This window comes from Chrysochloris asiatica, unplaced genomic scaffold (assembly GCF_000296735.1).
Source record: "Chrysochloris asiatica unplaced genomic scaffold, ChrAsi1.0 scaffold00235, whole genome shotgun sequence".
NCBI classification, from domain to species: Eukaryota; Metazoa; Chordata; class Mammalia; order Afrosoricida; family Chrysochloridae; genus Chrysochloris; species Chrysochloris asiatica.
In genome coordinates, this window is record NW_006408753.1 from 4,347,969 (window position 1) to 4,361,060 (window position 13,092).

Sequence of the window (13,092 nt, forward strand, 5' to 3'; positions counted from 1 at the left end):
CATTAAAAAAGCACGATAGTTATTATTCCTAGCCATGTTAACAGTTAACAGAAATTGCAAATATTTTAATTAAAAAAAAAAAAAGTAGGTTGTATTTCAATCAATTTTGTGGATGGCATTTTGGTCACAGAATAGATCTATTAAGGCAAATGGAGCAAGCAACTTATGTGTTTATAAAAGTTACTAGGTAATATTTACAAGAGCACCATGGCTCTGTAGGTTAAGCCGTGCACTGGGAACCACAAGGGCCCCCCAGTAGATGAGGCTTTCCACTCACACAAAAATATGCAGCCTCAGAAACTCTGTAGTTTTATGAAGTGTCATTGAGTCTGTTCTACTCATAGCGACCCAGTGTAGCGTTTCTCAGTAGCAACTGTTGTTTTTGTTGTTAAGTGCCATCGAGACGGTTCCGACCCATAACGACCCTGTACAGGGTTTCCGAGGCTATACATCTTTACGGGAACAGAAAGCCTCATCTTTCTCATGCGGAGCCGCTGGTAGTTTCGAACAACTGACCTTAACTAGAGGGTTTGAATTCGGCCTTATTAAGTGATTATCCTACAGTGCCACTCCAGGATTCCTGGAAAACCCTATCCAGGGTCGCTAGAACCTACTCGATGGCACTTAACAACAACAAGCAATATGCACAATACAGTGCTCTCTTCACTCTATTCTTATCTCCCCCCTGCACTGCACCACATATCCAAGAAACTCGTTAACACAGGGACCCTGTATAGGGTTTACGAGGAGCAGATAGTGAGTTTGAACCTATGATCTTGCTGTTCAAACCGATCTTGCGGTCCAGTGCTTATTCTGTGGCGACACAAACTGATCAGGAAAATAGCATTTGGTTTACAAATGCTCATGGTAGATAAGACTGAGGAAATACATTGTTTAACCAAACTGGGCACAGTATTAAATAGCCAGGGTATTGGAGGAAGAGGGAAAAGGTACTTTCCTTCTTTGTTGTTGTTATGTGCCTTCCAGTCGATTCCGACCCACAGCGACCTTATATAGGGTTTCCAAGGAGCAGGTGGTGAGCTTGAACTGCCGACCTTGTAGCCCAAAAAGCCACATGTTTTATGCTTAAGACAATACTCTGGTACCTGTGTGCTCAACACTTTAAGACCTGATTACTCAAGATGGTGGGAGGAAACCCAGGAACCAGGAAGGGAGGAGGCTTCTCTTTGTTTGGGGGGGGGGGGGGGAGATGAGGAAGCACGGGACACGGACTCTGCGCATGTGCCAGTCACATCCGTACAACACAGGCGGATGCACGCTACATCTATGGTTGGAAGATCATGAAAGAGCGTCCTCACGCCTAATGAAAATCTATGGTTCTTACTGGGGAAGAAGGGCTGCTTACATATCCTATATAAGGTGTGCGCAGGCGTCGGTCGGCCTTTTCCTGTCTGGTGCATCGCTAAGGATCTTGCTGCTGCAGCCATGGGCCGCCGACCTGCTCGCTGTTACCGGTACTGTAAAAACAAACCTTATCCAAAGTCTCGCTTCTGCAGAGGTGTCCCCGATGCCAAGATCCGCATCTTTGATCTAGGGCGGAAGAAGGCAAAAGTGGATGAATTCCCACTTTGTGGACACATGGTGTCTGATGAATATGAGCAGCTCTCCTCAGAAGCCCTGGAAGCCGCCCGTATCTGTGCCAACAAATACATGGTGAAAAGCTGTGGTAAAGATGGCTTCCATATCCGAGTGCGGCTGCATCCTTTCCACGTAATTCGCATCAACAAGATGTTGTCCTGTGCTGGAGCCGACAGACTGCAGACCGGAATGCGAGGAGCCTTCGGGAAGCCTCAGGGTACTGTTGCGAGAGTCCACATCGGCCAAGTCATCATGTCGATCCGTACCAAGCTTCAGAACAAGGAGCATGTGATTGAGGCCCTCCGCAGAGCCAAGTTCAAGTTCCCTGGACGCCAGAAGATCCATATCTCCAAGAAATGGGGCTTTACCAAATTTAATGCTGCTGAATTTGAAGACCTCTTGGCGAAGAAACGCCTCATCCCCGACGGTTGTGGCGTCAAATACATCTCCAGTCGTGGTCCCCTGGGCAAGTGGCAGGCCTTGCATTCCTGAGGACTGTGGCATCATTGTTCTTGGTGGGTCAGGGTGGTTGGATTTATGGCTACAAACAAATCGTATTAACTGGGAAAAAATAAAAATGGAATTGTTTGAAATGTACAGTTCTGGAGAAGTAATTTTTATACTAATTCTAATGTACAGTTCTGGAGAAGTAATTTTTATACTAATTCTAAAACGGTACCGTGAAAATGATTTGTTGTTGTTGTAATGTGTCGTGGAGTCGGTTCCGACTCATAGCGACCCTGTACGGGGTTTCCGAGGCTGTAAATCTTTACGGGAGTAGAAAGCCTCATCTTTCTCCCACGGAACAGCTGGTAGTTGTAAATTGCTGACCTTGCGGTTCGTAGCCCGATTCGTAACCACTACGCTGTGAAAATGATACTTTAGTAAAAATGAAAATTTATATGGATTAAACAGACGTTATTGATGTTGTGATGTGCTGTGGAGTCGGTTCCGACTCGACCCCGCACAGGGTTTCTGAGGCTGTAAATCTTTATGGGAGCAGAAAGCCCCAACAGCTGGTAGTTTTCCAACTCCCGACACTTTGAGGTTCGCAGCCCAATTCGTAACCACTACGCTACCAGCGCTCCTAAGGTTATTGATGTTGTTGGTAAGTACCGTGGAGTCGGTTCCGACTCATAGCGACCCCTCCCGCAGAACAGCTGGTAGTTTCCAACTACCGGCCTTGAGGTTACCAGCCCGATTCGTAACCACTACGCTAGCAGAGCTTTCTAAACCAAATACCTATTATACCTGCTGGAGTCTAAAAAGTAAGTCAAAACTTTTTTTGCAGTAAAGTTATAAATTGTTCCTGCTGTTGTGTGCCATTGGGTTGGTTTGGACTCAGTGAACCTACAAAGGGTTTCCAAGGCTATCTATAGGAGCAGAAAGCCTCATTATTTAAAATATAGCCCTTTTGAAACAACAGTGTATCCCTAACTTGTTGAAATTTTCTTATAAAACTTAGCACGTTGTTTTTGGAATTATCACTTCCAATTATCTCCCTTAAGACAACAAAAGGTCACTGCAAAAGGTTTTCCCAGATAAACTGCATGTATCACACTCGGGAAAATAGTTGAAGAATCTTTTTTTCATCACAGGTCGTAAGTGACAACAGAGTTTAAATTACTTATATCTAGATGGGTGCCAGCAGGATCAAGAGGTGAGAAAAAAATGACACCAAATCAGCTATCTGTACCCTATTAGGATCTATCGAGTTTGCAATCCATAGGTGTTTGCCCTACGATATAGATAGAATTACATTGATCAAACCTTTTTTATTTTAGAAATAGCATTCCTGGGTGTGTGCTTTAAATTTTTTAATAGGGATAGTGCAAAACAAGCCTCCACTTAACATTAAACTAACCAATCATTTTCAGAGTAAGTGCACTAAATCAAAGCAACAAAAGTTCTAAAGAGTAAAGAAGCTATTTGTTTTCATTTCTTATTTTAATTATGTTAAAAAAAAATCATTGTTGGTCTAAACATTTTGTTTCTGGGTTGATACTTTGAGGTCTTTGCTATTTTATGTTTTTTTAAGCTTTCCCTCAAGTTATCTGTAAATTTGAGAAAGATAACTCAGCAAATATTAAATAATATGCATGTTACCTGATATTTTACTTAATGGTTTGAAAAATTCTGAAAATTTCTAGGAAGTATACCTATGCAATGTCAAAAAACTAAATGCACAGAGAAGCACCAAAATTTATTAATGGAATATGTTATTTGTGAGTAGATATGAAAGTGGGTTATATATTATGTGCTGTCAAGTAATTCTGACTTTGACCCTGTAAGGGTTTGAGGAGTAGCTGGTGGGTTTGAACCTCAGACCTTATGGTTCGAAATCCAGTGCTTATCCTATACCAGGATTGCGAATAGATAATTTTCTAAAAGAACCTAATGCCTAAGGCAAAGCAAATTCCAAACTGCTTACAAGTCTGTTTGATTTGCAGGTGACTTTAGGACAACTAAGTAAATGCAGACGACCTGGGTGGCTCACCCTAATTCACTGAACCCAGAAATCTGGATTCCAGGAGAATCAAAACAATTTGTCAACCATTAATAAATGAGGATAGATAAAAGCCAGATCTGGTTCTTGTCCAGTCTTTTTAACCTTTTACCATACTATTTTTGATAAACTAAACCAAACCAAATGCATCTGAAAACAACAAACAATTCCTTTGCGGTAAAGTGCCTTTGAATGGGTTCCAACTCATAGAAACCCTGTGTAGGGTTTCTAAGGAGCAACTGGTGAATTTGAACCTCCAGCCTTGCAGGTCAAACTGACCTTGAGTTAAGGTTTTTATCTAACACCAGGACTGCAACAATTTCTTATCTATATGTAATACAACCATGATCCAGTTTTGAAGAAAAAAAAAAAATCTACATTATTAACTCTGTCTTTGCTTGTTTGGTCACAGAATTTTCAAACAGTTCAGCCTTTAAACTTGAGGACTGCATTCAGTAAATACAGTAAGGCAGCCAAGAATGAATGTTCTTGCCCTAACAGATAGATATAATTATGCAGATAGATGAATGAGTAAAGAGGAAATAGATAAAAAATGTTACATTAAAAATGGATAAGTAGGTATTACTGTTTGTAGCTTGACATTTTTCTATATATATAAAAATTTAAATTTCCTGTTGCTGATAACATTTTCATTATCTTTTTAATCAATAAGCCCGTTAATTTATAGTCCCCCAAGCCATGTTTTTGTTTTTTCTTAATTTTTCTATTATAGGGTCATTGCATATATATATATATTTTTTAATGAAAACAACGGGGCTGAAGAGTTATTTATATGAGCTCTTTGTTACTTCAAAACACATTTAATTTTTGAATGAAAATTTTCTTTAAAGTTGAAAATTTAATTTGGAAACATCTTGTATTTTCATATATTTATATGTTGATTTGTTGTTGTTAAGTGCTTGTCTAATCGGATCTGACTCATAGTGACCCTGTATAGGATTTCCAAGGAGCGGCTGGTGAGCTTGAACCACTGACCTTGCAAATCAAACCAAGTTTGCAGTCTATTGCATTAACCCACAGAACCAGACCAGGACTCCTGTTCTGTACTAGAATACTCTATTTGCATAGTCTCATCTCTCTTAAATTTATGAACATATAAACTTTCCTTTTGCTGTTTTCTTTGATCATATTTTGTTACATTTTATTAGGTGTTGGGAAGGGAGTTCCTTAATCCTGTTTTCACCATATTCTTCCAGCAATCATTAATGTCATGGTAAAAATTCTATTTTCATAATTTTTAATATTTTAAACTAATGCAAAAATTCTGCTTCCACATGCTTGTAACAACTTGCAGTTATTTTATTGGTGTGGGTTTCAAATATTTGCAACTAAAATTTTATGGCTATCAAAATCCTGGTGTGGCGCCATAGGATAAGCACTTTTGACCTCAAGGTTGCCAGTTCACACTCACCAGCCGCTCCTCAGAAACCCTGTACAGTTGCTATGAGTCAGAACCAACTGGACAGAATAACAATGTCAGTTTTTTTAAAAGGTAAGTTTTTGGGTTTTGTTTTGTTTTATCATGTATTGTGTCATCAAGTAGTAAATCAATTACTTCTGCATTTTTAATATGTAAGTTAAATACTTTTGAGAGTTGTGAGATTTTTATGTTGCAAAAATTTTAAGGCTAGGATCTTATTTACTGTAGTAAATGTATATTGAGAACTATATTATTAAACTCCAGAGATGATTTTAACAATGCCTTATTCTTGAAATTCCCTGTGTCCCAGTTGATCACTGATAGGGAGAAATTTAAAAGGTGATGGAAGAGGAGAGGAAATCTTTTGGACATATGTAAAGTTCTTCAGTGAGCAACCATTCCTTCCCCTCTCTTGGGTAACAGGGGGCAGAACACTGGATTGTCAGGAAATGGTACCTTTCTTGGTTCAAATGCTCTTGAGTTACTAAACCATAAAAACACTTGATTTGATCAGCTGGTTGTGGGGACAAGAAAAGAAAGGCAGAATTGAGAGAGAGTCTTAAGTCTAGTGTCAAAGAATATGACCCAGTCCCAGTTTTTGGTAGAGTACAGATAAGATATTTTCTACAAGGGTGGGTAGGTTCTGGTACTTTAAACAGCATTTCTGGTTCTATGCCCAATTACCAAGAGCAAAACCTACACAGATGATAACTAGTAGCAAGAAGTAGCTTCGTGAACTTCCCTCATGATAGTATATGAAGGCAGAGAAAGAAAACGGGATGTCATAACCAAATTTCTCTTGAAGGGACTGACTAAGCCTAGTATTCTCCAAAGACCTCACAAATACAGACTCATGAAAGAGTCAGCATTTGGTCACTAGACACAGGGAGTCAGCACTATAAAAAAAGCCAGTCACACCTGAAAGGGAAACAACACTGTAATCTGATTTCTCCTGCAACTGACTCTACCGCATATAAGCACCTTATGAACCAATTTTATATTCCTATCACTTAAACCCATATTCCTCTGACTAATCAAATGTATATTTAAAAGAACAAAATTTCTCATAAGCAATGTCTGACCATAAAAGTGATAGAATGCTGTAATTTATACCAATACTCTGAAATTGTAAGTAATTTTGAGCTAGAACAGAATTTTCAAAGGATGAAAAGTCACTTATCTGGTTTGCACACTTCTCAAATTTATAGAACAATTGAAATTAACAAGTTATAAGTCTACAGGGTCAAAAACTACCTTACCTAGCTGTAAAGGTGTTTTGTGGAAATTTGATTCTTAGTCACAACTAATGACTTATTTGTGTCAAATATCACCAGTACATATAGCCTGAATTAGTGAGTAGAGAATCTGAGGACTATAGAACTTGTAATTTCAGAAAGCAATTTGAAGAGGCTTTTGCACTATAATGCAATAATATCATTTTTAGGTAATACATGGAGTTTCCATGAGTTAGAAATGACCTGAAGGCAACAAATTTTATGATATACTAACTCTTGATCATATAAACCAAGAGATTACTGTTAACGCTCACATTCAGCTGCCATCATTCTAAATTGAAGGGTGAGGAGGTGATGGGAGTCTGGAGGATAAGAGAACAGAATTCCTTTTTCTCTATTCTAGTGGAGAATTAGCTGAACCTCCTAGTCTAAGCTGCACTAATATGCAAGAGTCTGTTGGAGGCCTGGCGTAGCGCTGTGGGATAATGAGCTGGACTTCAAGGACGTTTTGAACCACAAAGTCCCCAGTTCAAGCAGTTCTAGCTGCTCCTAGGAAACCCTATACAAGGTCGCTATAAGTCAGAATCCACTGGATAGAACTTAATACACACAGATAGTACTTCAGTACTTGACGTGTTTCATTCCCCTGGCTTGTCATAAATTGGTTCTGCTTCCAGCTTATAAATTATTGCAACATACTTGTTTTTGTTATTTTGGACTTACAGAACCTTGAAAAGTTACCACTATGGTACAGAAGGTATGTTTTAATTTTCATGCATTTTAAGACAAATATTAAATTTAAGAATTGTCTGCAAAAAATTAAGATAGAAGAATGTACTCCAATCACAGAATCAGAGAGAATGTTGACATACGTATTCTTTTCTCTTTTTGCACCTAACTTCACTAATCTAAGCAACTCACACATACTTGCAATAAATTATTTTGCTAGATTCTAATTTGTAAACATTCTGTTTCATCCTCTGTACGTATCTTTCGCCATCTCTTTTTCTATCACAAACATTTGTTTGAAATTATTGCTGCTTGTTACCATCTAGTTGATCCTGACTAATGATGACACCAGGTATGAAGAGTCGAATTATCACATAGGGTTTTCAAGGTTGTGATGTTTCAGAAGTGGACTGTCAGAGCTGTATTCCAAGGCACCTCTGGGTGAGTTTGAACTACCAAACTTTTGATTAGTAGTAGCTGAGTGCTTAACCATCTGCACCACCCAGGAACTCCCTGGGGATTGTTTGTAAATCAGTATTCTAGCAAGTTTGGTAGTTTGAGTTAATCCAGTCAATTTGCACATCAAAAGAGAAAGAAAGAATTGGAATGACTTCTGAAACAAAATCTTTTAAGTATCAACTATTTGTCAAAAATGTTATACTCTTTAATGAGTCAAGCATTATGCTTAGAATTTTTAGAAAAGAACAGGAATTACTATACTGACAAAATGCTCACATATGACAAAATGAAATTTGAATTTATTCATACAAGTCGTGGTTAAACTCACTCCTTTATGATTAGAAATAATGTCCCGAAGGAGTCTTATAACAAAAAATAGTCTGAATAAAGAAAAGTTCATTATTACCAACCCAAACCAGATTTATCATTAATGCAGCTGTAAATTGATTACATGGAAGGTGAACAGTGTTTTTTTAAGATGGATGTGTTATTGGATCAAATATACTTTCCTTCATTAGATAAACTTGCATATATTAAATGCCTGTAGTGAGATGGTGTAGGCGACAGAGTAGAACATGGGAATACTATCACTGGAATGGGGTTTCAGTTCCATTTAATAGTTGGAGTACTATAGCAAGAGAATATGGAGGCAGATAACATCTGAGAAAGCAGTGATTATCACTAGTACTATTTCAAGAAATCTCTACACTTATTTATGAATTAATGGAGAAAAGCTGTAGGGATTCCAGGATAATTCAGGTTTAGCAATTTTCATTGCAAGCAAGATCTGTCAACAGACATCAGGACACAAATCATGAGAATTGGATTTAGATATAGGATTTCAGTATCTGCAAGTATTACCAAGACAAAAAACCCCCACATCTACAAAAAAGCATAATAGTTTAGCTACCAATACAAAGAGACAAGCCTGGAGAACATGATCAGTTCAATTATCAGAACTGGGTAAAAGATTAAAATGAGGTTTATGATCATGGCATGCATAACTGCTTTTAAAGTTGAATAAAAGGAGTCATTGCCATAGTCCAAGTGCATTAGAAAATCAAATACCACATATTACAAAGGTCTTCTTACAAAGGGGCAAATACCGCCAAGCTCTGGTGGCACAAACAGTAAAATTCTTGACTGCTAACTGAAAGCAGTAGACTTAGTGATTGGCTTTTGTAAAGATTATAGCCAAGAAAACCCAATGGGATAATTCTCTGTTGCATGACATCTCTGTGAATTAAAATGGACTCAATTGCTGTGTCAAAACCTTTGCCAAAGAGGCTCTATAAATCTAAACTTCCACTAACAATGCACGAGAGCTCCCGTTCCTTAGTCTCCATACTTTCTTGACGTTTTATATTTTTAGACCATCTCATAGCTTTGAAATGACATTTAATTAATATTTTAATTTGCATTTCTCTGAGCTTTTACAAGTTTTAAAATTATTATTACCATTTTTCTTCAGTGAAATAGCTTATTGTCTCTTTTTTCTAGTTTTTTTCAAGAGTATTTGTATTTTGCCATTGTTGTTGTTGTCATAAGTGCTGTTGAGACTTTCAAATCAGTGACTCTGTATAGGGTTTCCAAGGAGCAGTTGGTGGGTTTGAACTGAGTATTTATTTATACTTTTATCTGTTTTATGCATTGCCTCTATTGCTTACTCATTTGTGACTTGTCTTCAATCTCTTTATATTATTTTTACATACAGAAGTTAGAGATGTAGTTCCATGTTCGATGTCCTCATGAAAGAGAAAAAAGAGACACTGATAGACACAGGAAAAAGCACCATGTGAAACACAAGGGAAAACAAGTGATTCTTCTAACTAAGAAATGACCAGAACTGCCTACAATCATCAGAAGTTAGAAAGAGCCCAGGAGGAATTCTCCTCTAGCTCTTTCAGAGGCAGCATGACCCTACTGATACCTTGGTTTCAGACTCCTGATCTTCAAACTGTGAGTGAATCCATTTCTAATTTTTTAAGCCACTAAGTTTGTTTTGTTTTTACAGCAATCTTGAGAAACTAATGTGACATCCTTGTACTTGCACATTAAATTAAGAATCAGCATGCCAATTATAAAGAGCCTGTGTTGGGATTTTGATTGGGATTTCATTGTCTCTACAGACCATGATGGAAAAATAATTGTGATGTTATATTTCTTACTATTAAGCATTTCTTTTTAGATATTTTTAAGTCATTCAGTAAAATTTCATCATTTTGTTCACTAAGATTCTATGTTGTTAAGTGCCACTGAGTTGCTTCTGACTCATAGTGACCCCTGTATAGAGCTTCTAAGGAGCAGCTGGTAGGCTTGAACTACTGACCTTGTGGTTCGAAATCTAGTGCTGATCCTATAGTGCCACACCAGTTCTTCAGATTTATTCCAAGAATGCTTTTTTATTACTATTAAAATTGTATCATTTAATTCACATTTGCTAATTTAATCTTTCATTGCTGATATAGAGAGACAATTTCATTTTGCATATTATTCTTTTAGCAGGAAACTTGTTCAACTGGTTTTTTTCTAATGATTTAGCCTTTGACTCTTTTGTGTTCTGTTCATGGGAAACCATATCATCTCCAAATTATCATAGCTTTTAAGCACTCAAACCCTCATATTATCTGTTTCTTATGTGCATACTAGAGATACAGTTTTGAAGAGAAAGTGAGACAGAAGTGTTTTACCTTAGGTTCTCTAGAATGTAGACCCCAAGAAAACTTCTATTGCTAATTTTTTTGGGAAGGTAGTAGACCACAGTGATGACTAAGAGTGAAAAAACAAAAAGGAAAGTGAACAAATTAAGATGGAAATCAATGACATACTTTATGCTACAAAAAGACATATAGAAAATTGTTTATTTGATATATTTACTTGGCAAGTGAGATTACTCCAAAGAAGGAGGAATCACATATTGGGAGTTTTCTACAGAAGAGAAAATGAAAGAAGCTAGCTACCTACCGATCTCCTCTCCCTCAATTTTCACTGGCCGAGGTCCGTGACCTTCTGAGTTACGTTATCTGTGGCTGCTCAGAAAGTGAACCCCCATATATAGCTGTGGTATTTTGTCTGCATCTGAAAACTGAGGAGTGCTGACCAAAAAAGAAGGTAGTCAAGGAGAGCTGAGAAAGCTCACAGATTTGTCATTCAATTGAGTGAACATCCATTTTTATGTCCTTGATTTTATAGACTGGTTTTTACATATTACCTTTGGTGTGATATTTGCTGCATGGTTTCATAGATACATATGAAATTAAGGGAATTTCTTTTTATTCTAAGTTTGAGTTTTAATCAAGAATGAATGTTGGATTTTATCAAATATTTAATCATCTATTGAAATTATTAGTATATTGACTACTAGATGTGGTAATTTGAATTAGTATATATATCATTTTTGATAATTTTTTCCTCACTTCTGTGAAATTATTTTTTTATCTTTTGCCATTTTTCTATATAGTTATTGATTCAGTGTAGTTCTATATGTTTGTTAGATATTAGTCAGTTATCAAAGGAGCTCTGGTAGCGTAGGAGTTACGAATTGGGCTGCGAACCGCAAGGTCAGCAGTTTGAAAGTACCAGCTGTTCCGTGGGAGAAAGACGAGACTTTCTACTCTCGTAAAGATTTACAGCCTTGGAAACCCTGTACAGGGTCGTTATGAGTCTGAACCGACTCCACGGTACATAAAAACAACAACAGTCGGTTATCAAGCATAAGAATACCATTTAGCATCTCCTTTAGTTACGTAAATGTCTGGTATATTATAAAAGTGCTGCTGCAGACCATTGTAGATGATTGATGACCATCACATTCAGTAAATGATGTAAGAACAATTGATGACCTGAAGCCCTAATAGCACAGTGGTTGTTGGTCTGAACACATCCAGCTGCTGGCAGTTTGCTCCAGTAAAGCCCTATTGCTGTCAATTCTGACTCACAGCAACCTATGGTGGTGGTGGTTATGTGCCGTGGAGTCGGAACCGACTCATAGCGACCCTATACAGGGTTTCCGAGGCTGTATATCTTTACGGGAGCAGAATAAAACTGACCCATATGGGTTCCAAGACTGTAGTCTTTACTCAGGATAAGTGCCTCCTTTTTCTCCTGCCTAAGGAAGCTCTGGTAGCGTAGTGGTTACGAATCGGGCTGCGAACCTTAAGGCCAGGGGTTCGAAACTACCAGCTGCTCCGCGAGAGAAAGATGAGGCTTTCTACTCCCGTAAAGATTTACACCCTCGGAAACCCTGTACAGGGTCGCTATGGGTCGGAACCGACTCGATGGCACTTAACAACAACAGCCAACTGGTTAGTTTGACCTAAAAGCCCTTCAGTTAGCAAGTAAGCACTTAAACATTGTACCACCAAGGCGCCTTCAGTAAAGATTATAGTATAGAAAACCCTATGGAGCAGTTCTGTTCATTCACCTGAGGTCATTATAAGTTGTTGTTAAGTGCCAAGTCGGTTCTGACTCATAGCGACCCTGTGTAGGGTTTCCGAGGAGCAGCTGGTGAATTTGAACCACCGATCTTGCAGTTCAAATCAACTTGTGGTCCAGTGCAGTTGTTGATGTTATGTGCAGTAGAGTCAATATAGTAAATCTTTACGGGAGCAGAAAGCCTCATCTTTCTCTGGTGGAACAGCTGGTTGTTTTGAACTGCTGACCGTGAGATTAGCAGTCCGAATTGTGCAGTTAGCACTGACTAAATGGCATCTAACAGCAACAAGAACAATAAAAACCTGATCTTTATCATTACCTCTCATCAGATGGTTCAACTGGTTTTACAGGAACAATGCCAACAGGAGCCCTACACAGACTGTTTTTCTATGATTATCTCTAGGTTGCTTAGCAATGTAAGTATTCTTGAACAAAGGGGCACTGACAATATTGAATTTTATCCTGTGCTCCTGAATAGCAATGATAGTTGAGAGGTCCCCCACATTTCAAGTCCTGGGAAACGGCTAACTCCAAAGGACCACTCTATTATGGCATATTCCTTGATAAGACCCTGTAACGTACTGGTTATGAATGGGGCTGCTAACCTCAGGGCCAGCAGTTCGAAACTACCAGCTATTCCATGGAAGAAAGATGAGGCTTTCCGCTCCCGTAAAGATTTACAGCCTCGG

At 38.2% G+C, this 13,092-nt stretch overlaps 1 protein-coding gene across 2 annotated transcripts; it reads left to right on the forward strand.

Moving 5' to 3' along the window:
• The first annotated feature begins 1,446 nt into the window (after positions 1 to 1,446).
• Positions 1,447 to 2,091, forward strand: LOC102830669 (60S ribosomal protein L10-like). Of its 2 annotated transcripts, XM_006873310.1 has the most exons (2): positions 1,447 to 1,526; positions 1,635 to 2,091. In XM_006873310.1, the coding sequence occupies exons 1-2, from the start codon at positions 1,447 to 1,449 to the stop codon at positions 2,089 to 2,091; spliced, it is 537 nt and encodes a 178-aa protein (XP_006873372.1). The 2 variants fall into 2 exon arrangements, with proteins under 2 accessions (XP_006873372.1, XP_006873371.1); XM_006873309.1 differs by having other exon boundaries at positions 1,447 to 2,091.
• Positions 2,092 to 13,092: the final 11,001 nt, after the last annotated feature.

Bases quoted from the DNA above. Each gene is read 5' to 3' on its own strand.
- LOC102830669 (XM_006873309.1), top strand. From the start codon at position 1,447: ATGGGCCGCCGACCTGCTCGCTGTTACCGGTACTGTAAAAACAAACCT.